At 34.8% G+C, this 20880-nt stretch overlaps 1 protein-coding gene across 19 annotated transcripts in view; it reads left to right on the top strand.

Moving 5' to 3' along the window:
• Positions 1-20880, top strand: part of TUT4 (terminal uridylyl transferase 4) — a 152743-nt gene that overhangs the window by 43408 nt on the left and 88455 nt on the right. For all 19 annotated transcript variants that reach the window (XM_045035822.1, XM_045035819.1, XM_045035831.1 and 16 more), the window contains 3 exons: positions 16931-17108; positions 19069-19157; positions 20243-20294. In XM_045035822.1, coding sequence (XP_044891757.1) covers positions 16931-17108; positions 19069-19157; positions 20243-20294 — 319 coding nt within the window. The remainder of the gene's footprint in view (positions 1-16930; positions 17109-19068; positions 19158-20242; positions 20295-20880) is intronic.

Here is a 20880-nt window from a genome sequence, read left to right as displayed (position 1 = left end):
AATGCATGAATGAATACATACATACTTACATACATACATAACTGTCAGGTACAGTCAGTCCACCTGATATTTATTGAGATTTTATGTGCTTGGTCTAGGCAGCGGTGAACAAGATAGTCATGATTCCTACCCTCAGAGTGTCTAAAGTATTGGTGAAGGCGTACACTGAAAAAGAATTTAAGTATAACGAGTTTTATTAAAGGGAGAAATGTGGTGCTAAGGAAGTGTACAAGAATGTTTTACTTAGTCTGCAACAGAGACAGTTTATCTGAGAAAGTGTCATTTGAGTTGAACTTTGAAGTAATTTAAAAGAAAGGTGAATGGCACAGAGGAGTAAGCTGAGGGCATTTTACACAAAAAAGTATGAATAAAGTTCTCTAAGTTAGGAAATGATGTGGCATATTAGGAACTGAAAATGTCTAGTGTGACTGGGGCAAAGAGAGATAGGACGAAAATGATGTGAGGTGAAGGTAGAGAAGTCCAGACCATGTAGGGCTTTATGATGATTAGACTTTGGGAATTCATAATTTTTTAGTTAGCTATTTTTGTTTGAACATTTCGTAGACATAGATATGAATAGTGTTTTTAAAAATGATTAGTATTTTAGCTATTTAATTTTTTCTTTTCAAAGTTGTAATATTAATACTATGTAATCTACTTATGTCTCAGTCTCTGCTGGTGTGTTTTCTCTGAGAAATACTCTTACCTGATCTTCCCAAAAAGTCTGGATTAGGTATTTCTGTGCTTGCATAGCAGCTTGATCAGAATGTATTGTGCATGTCTGCTTTCTCTCCTTTTCTTCTACACTTTCAATATCCAGTATTCTAGCAGGTAGGTTTAGTGTCTTATTTTTGTTTCTATATTGCTTAGGACAGTGTCTGACACATAGTAGGTGTTCAGTACATCTTTCTTGAAAAAATGAATGCATTGAAGAAAATCAGAAATTCGGAAAAGAAATTCAGATTTTATTAGCCTATTTTGATTTAATTAGAGCTTCATAAGACTTAATGGAACAGAGACAAAGTGGTAGTTTAGGAGATAATAACTGAGAAATTTCAAGAAATGTTGAATGATGCTACTCATTAATTCCAGGAACCTCAGGGAGTTCCAAACAAGAAACTTAAAAAGAAAGCCAATACACATTATATACTTTATAAGGAAATGTTAGAACATTACAAAAAAGCAAACAAACCTTAAAAACAGTCGTACTGGACTTCTGCTTTTGTTGAAATTGGAATAAAAAGGACTAGATTTACCTCACTCTTGAAATAACCAAAGGGGAAAAAAGGATAAAAATAGCTAACAGTGGTTTTCAAGCAATGAAGGACAGGCAGTGAATGGAAAACAAATGAGGTGAACCCAATAATTACTCCAGTTTGATTTCCATACTGCATTATAGGGAGAGGAACCCAATGAACTCCCAGAGGTGAGGTGAACTTTAGTCCAGGGAATCCAGGGTGGCTAGAGTTTGTAGGATAGAATAACAAAAAAGAGAAAGCTTTTTTGTTGAAGAAACAAAAAAGAGAAAGCTTTTTTGTTGAAGAAACAAAAAAGAGAAAGGGGTGCCCAGTTGGCTTAGTCGGTTAAGCATTCCACTTGGGTTTGGCTTTGGTCATGATCTCACAGTTTGCTAGTTCGAGCCTTGCTGACAGCACAGAGCCTGCTTAGGATTCTTTCCCCGTCTCTTTGCCCCTCCCCTGCTTGTGCTCTCTCTCTCTTTCTCTCAAAATAAATAAATAAACTTGACAAAAAAGAAAAAAAAAAAAAAAGAAATCCATAGGTGTAAAGACAGTCCCCTCAGAGTATTCAATACAGTACTGATTGGTACATGCATGTGAGAAAGCTGCCTAGAGCCAGGGAAAGAATCATCTGATGGAATTCAAACAGTGCTTGATGCTCACATAGGGCTTTGAATAGTAAGTACCTTGCCACTATCCAGACTGGAAAACCTTCATGGGCATTGGGTGGAGTATGCAGAAAGATTCTGTTTCAGGAGTGGGGAGTATATAACTCTAAACTAAATGCAGTCTGACCCTGACTAAAGTATTTAAAAGACAAGACCCAAAAGTACAGTTTCCAGTGTTTCAGACCAAAGGTTGAGAATGTTTATAGAAACACAGTATATCCATCACCACAAAAAAAGTTCATGTTGGCATTCAAAGATTATCAGGCATACAATGAAGCAGGAGAACACAAACCATGATGAGGGGAAAAACTGATTAAATTGACTCGAGACTTAGCAGAGGAAGACATCAAGGCAGTTAACTATATTCCTGATATTCCAAAAATTAAATAGAGACTTGGAAGATATAAAAAAGATTACAATTGAATTTATAGTAATGAAAACTACAGGGTCTAAGATGAAAAATACACTGGGTAGGACTAATGGCAGATCAGACGTTGCAAAAGAAAAAGTGAACTTGAACATACGATAATGGAGGCCATCCAAAATGAAATAGAAAGAGGAAAAAACTTGAAAAAAAGAAATAAAAGGTCACCCTTGAACTCTGGGATAATTGATAATTTGTGTGCCAGTACACATATTCCAGAACACTGAAGAAGAGTATGGCTTCCTAATTGAGTCCATGAGGCCTATGTTATTCTGATACCAAAACCAGAAAAAGACATTACAATAAAAGAAAACTTAAGCCCTATATCCCTCATGAATAAAAATGCAAAAATTCTAAATTATTTTAGCAAGTTGAATCTAAGAATAATTTTAAGGAAGAAATATATTATGACCAAGTGGGGCTTTATTCCAAGAGTGCAGTTTTGGTTTAGAAAACCAATGAATGTAATTTATCATATTAACAAACCAAAAAAACTATTTGATCATTTCAGTAGATGCTGAAAAAGCATTTAAAAAAGTTCTTATAAAAAGTCTCAGCAAGGGGCTCCTGGGTGGCTCAGTCGGTTAAGTGTCCAACTCTTGATCTCGACTCAGGTCTCAAGTTGATGAGTTCAAGCCCTGCATCAGGCTCTGCAAAGCTAGGGATAGAAGAGAACTTCCTCAATGTGATAAAGAACATCTATGAAAAACATACAGCTAATATCATACTTAATGGTGAAAGACTGAACACTCACTGTCTCCCTAAGATTAGGAGAAAAGATAGATACGAAAATGGTATAGCTTGGGGCGCCTGCGTGGCTCAGTCAGTTAAGTGTCTGACTTCAGCTCAGGTCATGATCTCACAGTCTATGAGCTCAAGCCCCGTGTCGGGCTCTGTGCTGACAGCTCAGAGCCTGGATCCTGCTTCAGATTCTGTGTCTCCCTCTCTCTCTGCCCCTCCCCTGACCATGCTCTGTCTCTCTCTGTCTCAAAAATAAATAAAAACATTAAAAAAAAATGGTATAGCTCTTGTGAAAATAGTATTGTGTTTCCTCAAGAAATTAAAAGTAGAATTACTGGGGTGCCTGGGTGGGTCAGTCAAGCATCTGACTTCGGCTCAGGGTCATGATCTCATGGTTCATGAGTTTGAGCCCTGCGTTGGGCTCTGTGCTGGCAGATCAGTCTGGAGCCTGCTTCAGATTCTGTGTCTCCCTCTCTTTCTCTGCCCCTCCCCTGCTTGTGCTCTCTCCCTCTCAAAAATAAATAAATAAACATTAAAAAAAAAAAAAGAATTACCATATGATCCAGCAGTTACACTTCTGAGTGTATGCTTGGAAGAACTGAGAGCAGGGTCTTGAAGAAATATTTGTACACCTGTGTTCATAGTGCATCATTCATAATGACTAAAACATAGAAGCCACCCAAGTGTCCATCTGTAGATGAATGGGTCAGCAAAATGTTATATAAACATACAATGGGTGATAAAAAGGAAGGAAATTCTGATATACTATAACATGGATGAATCTTGAGGACATTTTGCTAAATAAAGTAAGCCAGTAACAAAAAGACAAATACAATATGAATTCATTTACCTGAGATATTTAGAATAGACAAAATCATAGAGAAAGTAGAATGGTGGTTGCCAGAACCTTGCAGAGATGAGGGAATGGGGAGTTATCATGAATGGATATAGAGTATCAGTTTTGTAAGATGGAAATTCTGTGGATGGATGATAGTGATGGTTGTACAGTATGAATTTACTTAATGTCACTGAAATGTACCCTAAACAGTTAAGATAGTGAAATTTATGTGGTGTATATTTTATGACTTTAAAAAAATTGGAGAAGAAAGAAGATAATGTTCACTCTTAACACTTTTATTCAATATTGTATTAGAGGGTCTAAAAGAAATAGCAAAACTGTATTTATAGACAATATAATTGTTTATATAGAATATTTAGTGAAATCTAGAAGTTAAAAAAAACCCTATTTAAAATAGCATCAAAATATGCAAAGCTTGTGTACAGAAAACTATAAAACATTCCTGAGAGAAATCAAAGAGCTAAATAAATGGAGAAATCGTCTTGTTTGGGTGTTAGAAGAATTAATATTATTGTCAGTTCTTTCTAAACTGATGAATAGATTCAACATAATCCCAGCCAAAATCCTGATTTAAAAACTGATTCTAAAATTCATATGAGAACACAAAGGCTCTATCTAGAAGATCCAAAACAACCTTGAAAGAGAACAAAGGTGGAAGACTAATACACTTTATTTCCAGACTTAACAAAGCCACAATAATCAAGACAGTGTGGTACTGGCATCAAGTGGACTAATAGATCAGTGGAACAGAATGGTGAGTCTAGAAATAGGCCCACACATGTGTGAACAACTGATTTTTGACGTTCAAAAGCAATTCAGTGGAGAAATGATAGTCTTCTAAATGTATGGCTCTAGAATAATTAGATCCATAAGTTGTACTGTATAAAAAAATTACTCAAAATGAATAACAGACATAAATGTAAAACCTAAAAGCATAAAATTTCCAGAAGAAACTATAGGAAAAAATGTTTATAACCTTGGGTTAGTCACAATTTTAAAAAATATGACACTAAAGGACACAAATGATTAATGAGACTTCCTCAAAATTGCAAACTTCAGTTCCTTGGAAGATACTATTCAAAAAATGATGATATTAGCTACAGACTGGGAGAAAATACTTGCAAATCATGTATCTGGCAATAATTTATATGTAGAAGGTAGAAACAACTTTGAAAGCTCACTAATAAGCATAATGAGCACTGAGAAATGTATAAAATTGTTGAATCATTATATTGTGTATCTGAAACTAATACAACATTGTATGTTAATTATACTTCAATAAAAAAATTAAAAACCTCAGTAATAAACAGTCCAATAAAAGTATGGGCAGAAGATTGGAGTTGACACTTCATTACAAAAGATATACAGATATCAAACACATGAAAAGATGTTCAACGTTCTGTATCTTTACATTAGGGAAATCAATACAAGAATAGCTAAAAATAAAAAAAAAATAACTGTACCAAGGTTTGTCAAGGATGTGGACACCGAACTGTAAGTCACAAACAGTACTGATGGAAATGTAAAGTAGTACTTGCACTTTTTAAAAACTTTTAGTTATTTTCAATAATTTTTTAATTGAGATATAATTGAGATTTAATTGAGATACATAGTTTTAGGTAGACAGCATAATGATTCACTATACGTTTTGCAAAATGATCACAATAAGTCTGGTTGTACAGCACCACACATAATAAATTTTTTGTCTTGAGGTGAGAACTTTTAAGATTGACTCTCTTAGCAACTTTCAAATATACAATGCATTATTACTAATTGTGGTCACCATGCTGTACATTACATTCCTAAGATTTATTTATTTTATAACTGAAAGTTTGTACCATCTAATCACTTTCACCCATCTTGCTCATCCCGACCAATCAGTTCTCTGTATGTGTGTATGTATGTATGTATGTATCTATTTATTTATTTTCAATATATGAAATTTATTGTCAAATTGGTTTCCATACAACACCCAGTGCTCATCCCAAAAGGTGCCCTCCTCAATACCCATCGCCCACCCTCCCCTCCCTCCCACCCCCCATCACCCTTCAGTTTGTTCTCAGTTTTTAAGAGTCTCTTATGCTCTGGCTCTCTCCCACTCTAACCTCTTTTTTTTTTTTTCCTTCCCCTCCCCCATGGGTTTCTGTTAAGTTTCTCAGGATCCACAGAAGAGTGAAAACATATGGTATCTGTCTTTCTCTCTATGGCTTATTTCACTTAGCATCACACTCTCTGGTTCCATCCACGTTGCTACAAAGGGCCATATTTCATTCTTTCTCATTGCCATATAGTACTCCATTGTGTATATAAACCACAATTTCTTTATCCATTCATCAGTTGATGGACATTAGGCTCTTTCCACAATTTGGCTATTGTTGAGAGTGCTGCTATAAACATTGGGGTACAAGTGCCCCTATGCATCAGTACTCCTGTATCCCTTGGGTAAATTCCTGTCTCACATTCAGGTCCTTTATCCATTTTGAGTTTATTTTTGTGAATGGTGTAAGAAAGTGGTCTAGTTTCAACCTTCTGCATGTTGCTGTCCAGTTCTCCCAGCACTATTTGTTAAAGAGACCCTGTCTTTTTTCCGTTGGATATTCTTTCCTGCTTTGTCAAAGATTAGTTGGCCATACGTTTGTGGCTCTAGTTCTGGGGTTTCTATTCTATTCCATTGGTCTTTGTGTCTGTTTTTGTGCCAATACCATGCTGTCTTGATGATTACAGCTTTGTAGTAGAGGCTAAAGTCTGGGATTTTGATGCCTCCTGCTTTGGTCTTCTTCTTCAAAATTACTTTGGCTATTCGGGGCCTTTTGTGTTTCCATATGAATTTTAGAATTGCTTGTTCTAGCTTCGAGAAGAATGCTGGTATCAGTTCTCTGTATTTATGAGTTCAGTTTGTGTTTTTTAGATTCCACGTATAAGTGAGATCATGTAGGATTTCTTTCTCTGTCTTATTTCACTTAACATAATGACCTCAGCATCCATCCCTGTTATAAATGTCTTTCTTTTTTTGGCTGAGTAATTTCTTTTTTTTTTATTTTTTAAAAAAAAATTTTTTTTTCCAACGTTTTTTATTTTATTTTTGGGACAGAGAGAGACAGAGCATGAACGGGGGAGGGGCAGAGAGAGAGGGAGACACAGAATTGGAAACAGGCTCCAGGCTCCGAGCCATCAGCCCAGAGCCTGACGCGGGGCTCGAACTCACGGACCGCGAGATCGTGACCTGGCTGAAGTCGGACGCTTAACCGACTGCGCCACCCAGGCGCCCCATGACTGAGTAATTTCTGTTGTATATATACACACATACACAATGGGAAGTATATATCTATATCTATCACATTTTTCATTCATCCATTCATGGGTACTTAGGTTGTTTCCATGTATTGGCTATTAGAAGTAATGCTGCAGTGAACATGAGGAGGTACAATATCTTTTTGAGTTAGCGTTTTTGTTTCCTTTGGGTAAGTACCCAGAAGTGGAATTGTTGGATCATGTGGTAGTACATCCACTTTTGAAAACACTTCAGCAGTTTGAAAGAAGTTAAACATACACCTAATACACTATCAGCTATTCTATTACTATGTATTTACCCAGTAGAAGTGAAAGCATATGTCTGTACAAATACTTGTATACTAATGTTTATGGCAGCTTTATATGCAATTATTAGCCAAAAAATGCAGAGAAGCCAAATGTACATGAATAGGTAGGTGAAAGGATATACAAATTGTGGTATATATTCATACCATGTTACTCTGTTTGGCATAAAAAGGAATGATCTGTTGATATATACAACACAGATGAATCTTAACATAATTAACATGAGTGAAAGAAGCCAGATAAAAATGAGTATGTATTGTGTGATTCCATTTATGTAAAACTCTAGAAAATGCAAACTAAACTGTAGTTGTCAAAAGCAGGTCATTGGTTGCTCAAGTATGTGTGTAAAAGGGTGGGAGAGTGGTCACAAAGGGATATGAAGGAATTTTTATGTGTGATTGATACATTTATTACGTTGACTACAGTGATGGCTTTATGGTGGTATATGTATGTCAGATATCAGCCAAATTGTAAACTTTATATTTGTGCTGTTTATGTCAATTATATTTCAGTAAAGTACTTTTTATAAAAGCAGTCAAAAAGAAAAGGTGGGGTCACCCTTAAAGGTGTATCTAACAATATCTTAGCACAATATCTTAACAATATCTAACAATACTAAGCACAGAATATATTGATGGATAAATGAAGTGAGTTAACCTCCAAAAGACCCTCAGTAAAGGAAGTTCTAAAGGCTGTATTTTAGACTAAAAATGATCTTTGAGGAAATAAGAGAGTTGGAAGAAGGATTGGAGAGTTAAAGATACATCGGTTGAATAAAATGACAGTAACAACAACAACAACAATAGCATTCAGTTTGTCATGGAGAAAAATGCAGTCTAGTACTAAAATACTAACAATAATAGGATGTAAATTTCGAGAGGGTTACCAAATTAAAACTTTAAAAAGATTTTCTGGTTTGGAGGAGAATAAAAGATACTGGTTTGTTTTAGATATTGTTAGGTTAAGTATCCATGTTGAAATACCTAGGGTATACATTTTATGAGTAGCAAAAAAGTATAACCTCTGAACTATTAGAGGTAGAAAGATTGAATAAGATAATGAAAAAGCCTCCATCCCAAACAATGGGCAGATTTGGGGTAGGGCACAAGGCTTGATGGTGTCAGGAAAAACAGATTAAAAAGCTCAATCATACTAATTTTATGCATATCCAAAAAGATAATTGAACTATATTTTCCAGTAAAAAGACTAATATAGATTTTTTTTTTAATTTATAAAGAATTTATTGTGTACCTTCAGCTTCTGCTTTAGGTACTGCTGCTACGGAAATGTAAAAAGAAGTACAGCTCCATAACCTGTGGACATAAGGAGTTTGCAGGCATATAAGCAAATGGTTGATTGAGAAAGAATGTGGTTAAGTGTCATAGTAGATGGTTTTTAGAATATGGTATGACAGCAGATTGGGACTTATGTAACAGTTTGTGTAGTGAGTCAGAAAAGGTGAATAGAGAATATGATCCTGGTTCTTTAATTTTTTTTTTCAACGTTTATTATTTATTTTTGGGACAGAGAGAGACAGAGCATGAACGGGGGAGGGGCAGAGAGAGAGGGAGACACAGAATCGGAAGCAGGCTCCAGGCTCTGAGCCATCAGCCCAGAGCCTGACGCGGGGCTCGAACTCACGGACCGCGAGATCGTGACCTGGCTGAAGTCAGACGCTTAACCGACTGCGCCACCCAGGCGCCCCTGATCCTGGTTCTTAATAATGTTAGCCAAATGTAGAAATGAGAATGTATCTTTATGGAAGAGAAACCATCACGTGGAGGGTTGGTTTGAGGCAAGAAATGGCAGAGTGTGTTCAGGAAACAAGTAGTAGTTTAGCATAACTGAAGCACACAAAGGAGAGGATGAAATATATGGATAATTGGACAGTTAGGCAAAAGCCTGATCATGAATGAATATGTATACTTACACTGAATTTTATTTTGAGGTTTATGGAGCTTAATGACATGTATTTTGCAAACTCTTTCATACTCAAGTGTGAAAGAATCTTTTGAACCACTTGACACCTGTCAGAATGGCTAACATTAACAATTCAGGCAACAACAGATGTTGATGAGGATGCGGAGAAAGAGGATCTCTTTTGCATTGTTGGTGGGAATGCAAGCTGGTGCAGCCAGCTTGGAAAACAGTATGGAGGTTCCTCAAAAAAATCAAAATAGAACTACCCTACTACCCAGCAATTGCACTACTAGGTATTTATCCAAGGGATACAGGTGTGCTGTTTTGAAGGGACACATGCACCCCCATGTTTATAGCAGCACTGTCAACAATAGCCAAAGTATGGAAAGAGCCCAAATGTCCCTCGATGGATGAATGGATAAAGAAGATGTGGTATATATATATACAATGGAGTATTACTCCGCAATCAAAAAGAATGAAATCTTGCCATTTGCAACGACATGGATAGAACTGGAGGGTATTAGGCTAAGTGAAATTAGAGAAATACAAACATCATATGACTTCACTCATATGAGGACTTTAAGGGACAAAACAGATGAACATAAGGGAAGGGAAACAAAAATAATATAAAAACAGGGAGGGGGACTAAACAGAAGAGACTCATAAATATGGAGAACAAACTGAGGGTTACTGGAGGGGTTGTGGGAGGGGGGATGGGCTAAATGCGTAAGGGGCACTAAGGAATCTACTTCTGAAATCATTGTTGCACTATATACTAACTAATTTGGAAGTAAATTAAAAAAAAAAAAAAAAGAATCTTTTGAAAGGTCTAGGTTTGGGGAGACCAGTTAGTCTCTCATGATAATCCAGTCAGGCAATGATGAACATTTGATAAGAAGGAGTAGATAGTCAGAATGGAGTTGAGGTTAGAACTTTAAGAGATTTAGGATGTAAAATTGTGGAGGTGGAGGCCTAGGATGTCTAGAGTGATCATAAGGTATTTGATTTGAGGTGTTATTATAGGTTGTGGTGCCATTTACTCAGGAAATAAAAAAAAAAGTTTTTGAATATACTGAATTTGAAACACTTGCAGGGTATTTCAATTAGAGATGTCCACCAATAAGTTGAATCTAATGATCTGGAATTTATAATAGGAGCTACAAATTCAGATTTGGTAATCTTTAGCGTATTGAAGTCATGGGTGTGGGTGAGATAACCCAAAGGAACCAGGAGAGAAGATCAAAGAATACAAATGTTTAAGGGACTAGTAGAAGAAGAGCAACCAATAGACTGGAGAATGATCAGTAAAATAGGAAGAATAGAGACAGAAAGTAAAGACCTGGAGGCCCAATAGCACATATAGTATTTTATGGCTGGTAACTATTTAACTATGGATATTGCCTAAAATTTTAGCAGAAGTAGGAGGAATGGTTGGAGGAGGGCTTAAAAAGGCAAGCTGAAACTAAATTGCTGTGAATTCCTTATTAAAAGGATGGGGCATTATCTTATTGGTGCCCTTGAAGGTGTTTTGTTTTTTTGTGTGTGCCATTGAAGGTTTTAAAAAATGATTTTTATTGCAGTAAAATATATATGACATAAAATTTATTATTTTTTCCATTTTTAAGTGTACAGTTCAGTGACATTAAGTACATTCACATGATTGTACAACCATCTGCACTATGCATCTGTAGAACTTTTTATCATCCCATATTAAAACTCTGTACCCATTATACAGTAACTCCTCATTCCCCTCTTCCCTTTGCCCCTGGTTTTGTGTCTGTGTACTTGGCTAGCTATTGTAGGTACCTCATATAAGTGGAATCCTACAATGTTTGTCCTTTTCTGCAAATTTCACTTAGTATTTTATCTTAAAGGTTCAACCATAATGTAGTATGTATTAGATTTCCTTCCTGTTAATGTTGAATAGTAGTCCATAGTACCATGTTTTGTGTATCCATTCATCCATCCATTTATTCTATTTGGGTCATTTCTACTTTTTGGGTATTGTGAATGATACTGGTATGAATATTGGTAGAGGAAATACTTGTTCGAATCCCTACTTTCATTTCATTTGTGTATATACCCAGAAGTGGAATTGCTGGATCAAATGGTAAATACATGTTAAATTTTTTGAGGAACTGCCATACTATTTTCTACAGTGGCTACACCATTTTAGATTCCTACTAGCAATGCCCAAGGGTTCAATTTCTCTATATTCACAAAACTTTTGTTTTTTTCTGTTTCGTAATAGTTATCTTACTAAATGTGAATTGGTATTTCATTGTCCTTTTTATTTCCATTTTCCTAATGATTACTGAGTTTGAACACCTTTTTGTGTACTTACTGCCCATTTGTATATCTTCTTTGGAGAAATGTCTATTCAAGTCCTTTGACCACTTTTGAATTGGGTTGTTTTCTTGTTGTTAAGTTTTAGGAGATCTTTATATGTTCTGGATATTAATCCCTTATCATATATATGATTTGCAAATATTTTCTCCTATTCTGTGGGTTGCCTTTTTACTCTGTTAATTGTGTTGTTTGATGCACTGAAGTTTGATTTTCATAAATTCCAATTTGTCTAATTTTTCTTTGTCTGTGTGTTTTTTTTTATGTTTCATATCCAATAAATCATTGCCAAATCTAGTGTCATGAAACTTTTCTGTTTTCTTCTAAGAGTTTTATAATTTTTCTCTTACATTTAGGTCTTTGATCCATTTTGAGCTAATTTTTGTATATTGGTATAAGATAAGGGTCTGTACTGCATATGGATGTCCAGTTTTCCTAGCATGATTTGTTGAAAAGCCAGTCCATTTGCCATTGGACAGTCTTGACACCCTTATTAAAAATCATTTGGCTATATATATGAGTATCTATTTCTGGGCTATGTGTTTTATTCTGTTGACCTATACATCTGTCTTTATACCAGTACCATACTGTCTTGGTTACTGTGGCTGTTAGAGTAAGTTTCAAAGTCAGGAAATGTGGATTCTGTAACTTCGTTGTTGTTTTTAAAGATTGTTTTGGCTGTTTAGGGTCCCTTAAGATGCTATGTGAATTTTAGGATTAATTTTCCTATTTTTGCAAAAAAAATCAATCCCATGTTAATGGGATTGTATTGAATCTGTAGATTACTTTGAGTAGTATTGACATCATCTTAACAATATTAAGCCTGCCAGTCCATGAACATGGGATGTCTTTCTGTTTATTCATGTCTTCTTTTATTTCTTTAAGTGTTTTATTGTTTTCAGTGTACAAAGTCATTCATCTCTTTGGTTAAGTTAATTTCTAAGTATTTTATTCTTTTTGAGGTTATTTTATTATTTGTTTTAAATTTATTTTGAGAGAGAGAGTGGGGTGGGGGGAGGAGAGAGAGAGAGAGAGAGAGAGAGAGAGAGAGAGAGAGAGAGAGAGAGAGAGAGAGAGAATGAATCCCCAGTAGGCTCCACAGTCAGCGTGGAGTCCAGCATGGGGCTCAGTCTCATGATCGTGAGATCAAGACCTGAGCCTAAGTCAAGAGTTTGATGCTTAACCAGCTGAGACACCCAGGTGTTCCTTTTTGAGGCTGTGTTGAATGGAGTTGTTTTCTTAATTTCCTTTTCAGATTGTGTATTGTTAGTGTATAGAAATGCAACTGATTTTTGCATGTTGATTTGTATTCTACTTTACTGAATTTGTTCATTAGTTCTAACAGGTTTTTTTTAATGGCATCTTTAGGGTTTTTTACATATTAGCTTGTTATCTATTAATAGAGATAATTTTATTTCTTCCATTCCAAGTTAGTTGCCTATTATTTCTTTTTCTTGCCTAATTCCTCTGGCTAGCACTTCTAATAATATGTTGAATAGAAGTGGTAAAAATGGCATTCTTTTTTTTTTTTTTAACGTTTATTTTTGAGAGGGAGTGCGAGCAGGGGAGGAGCAGAGAGAGAGAGGGACTGAGTATCTGAAGTGTGCTCTGCACTGTCAGCAGTGAGCCCAGTGTGGGGTTCTAACTCATGAACCATGAGATCATGACCTGAGCTGAAGTCGGATGCTGAATCAACTGAGCAACCTAGACACCCCGAAAATTGGCATTCTTGACTTATTCCTGATCTTAGAGAAAAAGCTTTTAGTCTTTAACCACTGAGTTTAATGTTAGCTGTGAGTTTTTATATAGGTCTTTATTATGTTGAGGTCATTTCCTTTTATTCCTAGTTTGGTGAGTGTTTTTGGTTTTGTTTTTGTTTTTTTTAACCACAAAAGGGTGAATTTTGTCAAATGCTTTTTCTGTATCAAGATATTCAAGTCATTTTTTTTCTTTCATTTATTAAGATGGTGATTACGTTGATTGAATATTGTATGTTGAACTCTTCTTGCATTACAGGAATAAATTGCACTTGGTCATGCTATATAATCTATTTAATATTTTGCTGCATTTGGTTTGCTAGTATTCTGTTGAGGATTTACTGAACGTTTTGAAGTAGGAGACTAACTGGTAGATGTAAGGGGAATGGGATGAATGGCCAGAGAGTGGAAATAGATGACTCGTTAGCAAGCTCTTACTTCTTGGGCATGTTTTCTCTCTCTCTCTCTCTCTCTCTCTCTCTCTCTCTCTCTCTCTCTCTCTCCCTGTCTCTCTCTCTCTCTCTCTCTCTATATATATATATATATATATACACACACACACACACCATATATACATATATTTTAATGTTTACTGACTTTTGAGAGAGACAGAGCATGAACAGGGGAGGAGCAGAGAGATAGGGAGACACAGAATCAGAAACAGGCTCCAGGCTCTGAGCTGGCAGCACAGAGCCCGACGCGGGGCTCAAACCCACAAACTGCGAGATCATGACCTGAGCCAAAGTCGGACGCTTATCTGAGCCACCCTGGTGCCCCAGGCATGTTTTCTTAGACTAAACTAATTCTTTCCAGAACTTACCAGATATCACCAGAAACACCACCATTTGTTTACCCAGTTGCTTTGGACAAGCACTTTTGAGTCATCTTTGATTTGTCTCTCTCATCTACATCCCACATTCAAACTGTTAACAAATTCTATAGCGTTTACCTTGAAACATTATATATTCCAAATTGAGTCATTTGCACACACTCTACTCTTTCTGTTTGGAATTTTCTTGTTTGTTTAATAGTGGAAAGCTATTACCATCCCTAGGGTTTAAATTATTTTTAATGTTTATTTTTGAGAGAGAGAGCATGAGTGGGGGAAGGGCAGAGGGGGAGACACAGAATCTGAAGCAAGCTCCAGGCTCTGAGCTGTTAGAACAGAGCCCAGTGTGGGGCTCAGACTCATGAACCCTGAGATCATGACCTGAATCAAAGTCCAATATTAACCGACTGAGCCACCCAGGTGCCTCTGGGATTTTTTTTTTTTTTTAAACTAGTCTCTATGCCCAGTGTAGGGCTCAAATGCATGATCCTGAGATCAAAAGTCCCATGTTCTCCCAACTGAATCAGCCAGGCACTTCTACTCTTTTTGTTTTAGTCTAAGTTACCACCATCTTTAACCTGGACTCTTTCCAATTTACCCTTCCTTCTTGCCCCCCACAGTCCATTCTTTTTTCATTTATCAGCCACGACTGTTCTTTTAAAATATGTTATAACATGTGGGGGCACTTAGGTGGCTTAGTCAGTTGAGCGCCCAACTCTTGACTTTGGCTTGGGTCATGATCTCCTGGTTCGTGGGTTTGAGCCCTGCATCGGGTTCTGTGCTGATGGTGTGGAGCCTGCTTGGAATTCTCTCTGTTTCAAAATAAATAAACTTAAAAAAAAAAAAAAACAACAACATGTCATAACATGTTACTTTCTGCTTATAGCTCTTCACTGGCTTCCCAACTTAGAATAAAAGTTTAAGTCCTTATCACGTATCATAAGGTCATACAATATTTGGCTTCTAGTTAACTTTTCAGCCTCATCATTTAGTTACCTCTTTAATCACATTGATCTCTTCAAATAACATTAGGTAGGTACTTTGTTGCCTCTTAAGTCTTTGCATTTATCATCTCTGTGTCTGAATGCTCTTCCCTCATAAATTTAAACATTTCTGTTCTTCATTTTTAGGTTTCTGCCAAATATTACCTGCTTAGAGTTACCTTTGTCCACTCTATTCTAAAATAATACCCCCTACCCATCAAATTCGTCTCTCACCCTGTTTGATTTTTCTTCAAAGCTTTATCTGACGTGAATGTATATATTTATTTGTTGTCTATTTCCTCTAACTAGAATTTAACTAAAAATTTGGAAGAAAAATGAAGCTGTCTTATGGCCATGTTTGATTTTCTATACCTTAGGTAAACTTTACTTATGTTAAGACTGAATATAGTAACAATGAATAAAATTAGGAATAGACCAGTCTTTGTTTAAGTGCAGTGTAGGGGTGGAGGAGAGCGAACAAACTACTTCTGACTTTTCAATTTGTTGGGAACTACATGTATCAAAAATAAGAGAATGTCTCTTGACTAAAATGTGGTAATAGAAAATGCCATTATTATAATATTAAAGAAATGATATGGTCTTCGTTGTAAAAAAAAAAGTAAAGGAAACAGGACGAGATTGTGTGGATGATTTTCTTCTTTGTATTTTCCTATGTTTTATGTAGCTTTTGCAGTTAGCATGTATTTTTTTAAAAAATCAAAATAATAGGGGCACCTGGGTGGCTCAGTTGGTTGAGTGTCTGACTCTTGGTTTCGGCTTGGGTCATGGTATCATGGTTTGTGGGTTCAAGCTTGCATCAGGCTTCGTGCTGACAGTGTGGAGCCTACTTGGGATTCTCTCTCTCCCTCTATCTCTCTCTGCCCCTCCCTCACTCACTCTCTGTCTCTCAAATAAATAAACTTAAAAAAAATTTTAAAAATCAGAATAATAAATCAATCTTTAAAAATCGTGTATATATAATATAGTCTCTCTTTAGCTTTTTGGTTTAAATTGGCTTTTAAACTTTCAGTAGAATCAGGGTTTTGGGAGACATTTTGCCTAGTATTAGATGGATAAAAGAACAGAAAGAAATCAAATGTAAATAGTATTCTGTATAACAAATGTGATGATAGTGTCTAGGATGTTTTCCTGTGACCGTTTAATCTGGTATCATGTGCAGATCAGAGAGGATTCAAGACTTTCTCCTCCATCTGAAACAATCTTTTTGCTGCAGCAAAATTATCCACAGAATTATCAGCTAAGTGTTTTACTTACAGTATTTTGGCTTTGATGTAGCATTTCAGAATTTATGAAGACAGTACAGTAGAACAAGTTTTAGTTTTTAATGTTTAATAATAACCTCCCCCCAAAGACTTCTTAATCTTCCAGTACTTACAACATTTCCATATCCTTGTTCATTTCCATATCCTAGGTGTCTTAAATTAAATCTGGCATATAGAAGGTGAATATTTGTTGAGTTAATATATTTATGTTCTTCTATCCTAAATATAAGGACATTAAAGTAGAAAAAAAAAATTTTATGTTATTGTTAAATGTTACATTAACAGGAAAAACAGGAAGAAAGTGAGCTTCGTTCTCTGCCACCTCCTTCCCCTGCCCACTTGGCTGCTTTAAGTGTTGCAGTTATTGAATTAGCAAAAGAACACGGAATAACAGATGATGACCTCAGAGTCCGTCAGGAAATTGTGGAGGAAATGTCAAAGGTTATAACAACATTTTTACCAGGTACAGATATGCTTTATGCTTAATTAGTAAAATCATACAACTTTTCCCCTTGCTTCTTGCTAAACTTAGTGTAAATTTCTTAATGTTTCCTTTCTGTTTGTTTCTCCCATCTTAAAAGTAGATGAATTTAATTATTTTATAAGTGAGTTTTTGGGAAATATTTCAGAAAAGTAAAATAGAGAATTATGACAATAAGAAGAGTTTTAAAATGTCAGATATAGGAAAATTTCTTATAGGTCAAATATTATATTTTATATTATTTTTCAGTATCTTTGACTTCTGAGTGGACATTTTAATTATATTATTTTCAGTGCGTATATTCCAGCTAGTCACTGAAAAAGATTCTTATGGCCGATGGTGGGGAAAAATTAATTTACTTTAAGTAGGGTCATTACAAGTAAAATTTGCCCTTTTATTTCTTTTTGACTCTGCTCTTTCTTTACAGAAAGCTTATATTTTTGGTGTAAGGGGGAGTTGTGCCAGGTTTATTGTAGACATTTATATAAAGATTATATTTGCTTAACACTTAATACTGTTTTTGCATCAATATTGAATTTAAGTAAATGTCTATTCAATAAAACTTATTTCTCACCACCAGCGGGATTTTGGACAGTTGACAAATTAGTTTTATATAGAGCCATTTGTGAGATTTATAAGAAAATATAAAATTGAAATTAAAAAATGGAAAACATTTTCATTTCATTTTATATCTGTAATGTGGTTTTCTACCTAAAGTATAATGAATACTAATTTAAATTATATACAGAAATAATTTACTATTTTGGGAAGAAAAATGCAGACACCTGGCTGGCTCAGTCGGTAGAGCCTGCAGCTCTTGATCTTGGGGTTGTGAGTTCGAGCCCCATGTTGTGTGTGGAGCCTACTTTAAATTTTTTTTTTTTTTATGTTTAATTTTTGAAGGTGAGAGACAGAGCATGAGTGGGGGAGGGGCAGAGAGAGAGGGAGACATAGAATCCAAAGGAGGCTCCATTCTCTGAGCTGTCAGCACAGAGTCCCACATGGGGCTCGAACTCAGAAACCATGAGATCATGACCTGAGCTGAAGTCGGGCGCTTAACCGACTGAGCCACCCAGGCGCCCCTGTGGAGCCTACTTTAAAAAAATAAGTAAAATATATTAAAAAATGGACAGAAAGGAAGTTTTTATGATGTTAATGATTTCAGTGATTTTCAGACGTTTTGTGAACTTGAACAGTAGACTTCTGTCTATACAAATGAGTATAAACTCACACTTTCTAAGAAACTGAACCTGCCTGAGTAGTCCCAATCATGTTATTTTCAACTTGCCCTCTGGTGAGAGCCTTTTAAAATTTACCTTACGATGATTTTTGAATAATGTATTTGATAGTTTGAAAAAGATACAAGTTGTATGTTATTATTCCTATATATTTTGGTCTATGAAATCTTGAAACACCACAGGGTTTTTTGTTTGTGTTTTGTTTTTTCTTGGGGGGGCAGTTTAGGTTTATAACATCAAGTGACGAGCCTTCATTTTGTATTTTTAAAGAGCATTGGCATTCAATGTCTATGATCCCTTCCCCATTTAAAGTGCTATTATCTCTTACATAAATATAAATATCTAAGAGTAAATAAATGTAGTTTATGACAGTAGCTATACCTAGGTTAGTACATTTTCACTGTTACATATTAAATATCAAACATACTTCTAGTCATTCCTAAATGAACTATTACTAATATTTTGTGTGTAAACACTGGACTTTTATGAGTAATTTCTTCCTTCTCTGTCCCTGAATCCCATAACTGAGAAACATTTTTATTTTTTTGCAGATCAGTTAGAAAGGATGTCATTCTTCTGTAAATGTTGTCCTAGAATTGAAGACACAGAATTGAAATATATGTAATTTTCCTATTATCGTTTTTAAGAAATTTCTCATATTTGCACACTATTTCATGCTTTCATATTTTTTCCTTTATTTCCAGAGTGTTCACTTAGGTTGTATGGCTCATCTCTGACTAAGTTTGCTCTGAAAAGTAGTGATGTTAATATAGATATAAAATTTCCTCCCAGGGTAAGTAATTATGAAAACACTTTTTTATGTGGTTCTTAACTAGTACTTGGTAATTTTTAGTTGATTATCTTTTTAGAGAAGGTGTAGGGGACTATAAGATTTTGGTTTATAGTGTAATTAAATGTGATTTTGGAAACTATTAGGTACTAGATATAGGTGGAATTAAAATAAGGGAGAGAAAGAAGGAAGCAGGGGAATGCAGTAAAAAGGGAAAATGCTTGTACATATTTGATGGTGTTGAATAGTTATCACTTGTAGGCAGTATAGAAAGTGAAAATAACTTTAAAATCATACTTCTGTGTTCAAGTCTTGGTTGCAATGAGCAAGTGACTTGGCCTTTTTATGACTCAGTTTTTTAATTTCTAAAACAGGGATAATAATAACTTTTATATTAAATAAGATGCTGTATACCAAACATTTTTGTATAGTGTGCCTGGTACATTCTGGGTACTTACCATAAGTAGTAATTAGCACTGCTAACATTATTTATTTATTGACCTATGAAACATTTAAAATAGTTGGTTGACATTTTACATGTTATTAAATAATTTTAATGCTTAGGTGAAAATTAATGATTTAGGTGAAAACTTGATGTTTTAATTTCTTATCTCATACAGTTATTTACTTACCATTAGTACATGATTATTAAATACTTTAGCAGCAAAGTACATACTAAACTAAGCATTTGACAAGTTTGTATTTTAAAGTAGTATCTAATCTAAACCTTTTGACCATGCTGCCAGTTACCAGTATCTCTTAAATTTCCTATCTCACCAACTTCTCTTTGAAGGCTATTTGGCAAACTGGTTTCTTTTCTGTTTATTTTGCTGTGAAATTCCAGAATCTTTTCTCATTTTAAGAACTTATTAATTCTATAAATATTGCTGGAAGAATAGCACTACATGATTTATTATATTCTAGTTCCATGAACAAGATATGTTACCATAAAAGTATTTTAACTATTCTTTTTTCATTATTTTAAAATAGATTGGTTTTATTTAAATATTTAATGAAATCGAATTCTCTCTAATGTTTGCACCTTGAACTTTGAAATTAGTATATTGATTTACTTTGAATTTTTTTAGATGAATCATCCAGATCTTCTGATACAAGTGCTTGGGATTTTAAAAAAAAGTGGTGAGTTTCTTTTTTTTTGTCTTTCTAAAGAAAATTCTTTGAGGGTATGTGCACTGTGTTTTTTATATATGGCTAACCAAGTTTAACACTTGTAGTAGCATATATGAGTCATTATATTACATACATTTACATATTTGTTGAATAGGTGTGCTGTAAAATTTACATGTCATTAGATAAAAAGTATATTTAAAATTGGTATGTAAAAAAGTACTGCCTATTGGGTAATTTAAAAATGTTATGGGCATTTCTTGTGTAAAAGAAGACAGAAAACCTGTAATCATTAGAAGTCACTGATGAAGGAAGATTTAGGAGAGACTTGGGAAAAAATGTGTGCTGCATGCATTGAGTAAGTATTTTTTTTTCCACTTAAAATAATAATTAATCATTTATATTACATTAACCAAGTCATACCTAGTATGTTTCTCATATCTTTCTTGTCTGTCTGGATTGTTTTTGATGTAAAATGGACATTCGTATAGGTAAAAATACTTTCAAAATAAAAAAGTTTTTAAATTACATCTGTCTTAAACCACCCCCTAAGTCAGGTAGTACAATATTATTTTCTTGTTTTTTTATTTATTGCTTT

The sequence above is a fragment of the Felis catus genome, chromosome C1 (assembly GCF_018350175.1).
Source record: "Felis catus isolate Fca126 chromosome C1, F.catus_Fca126_mat1.0, whole genome shotgun sequence".
NCBI classification, from domain to species: domain Eukaryota; kingdom Metazoa; phylum Chordata; class Mammalia; order Carnivora; family Felidae; genus Felis; species Felis catus.
Note: the sequence above shows the minus strand (reverse complement) of the source record. Positions and strands in the feature narration are given on the sequence as shown.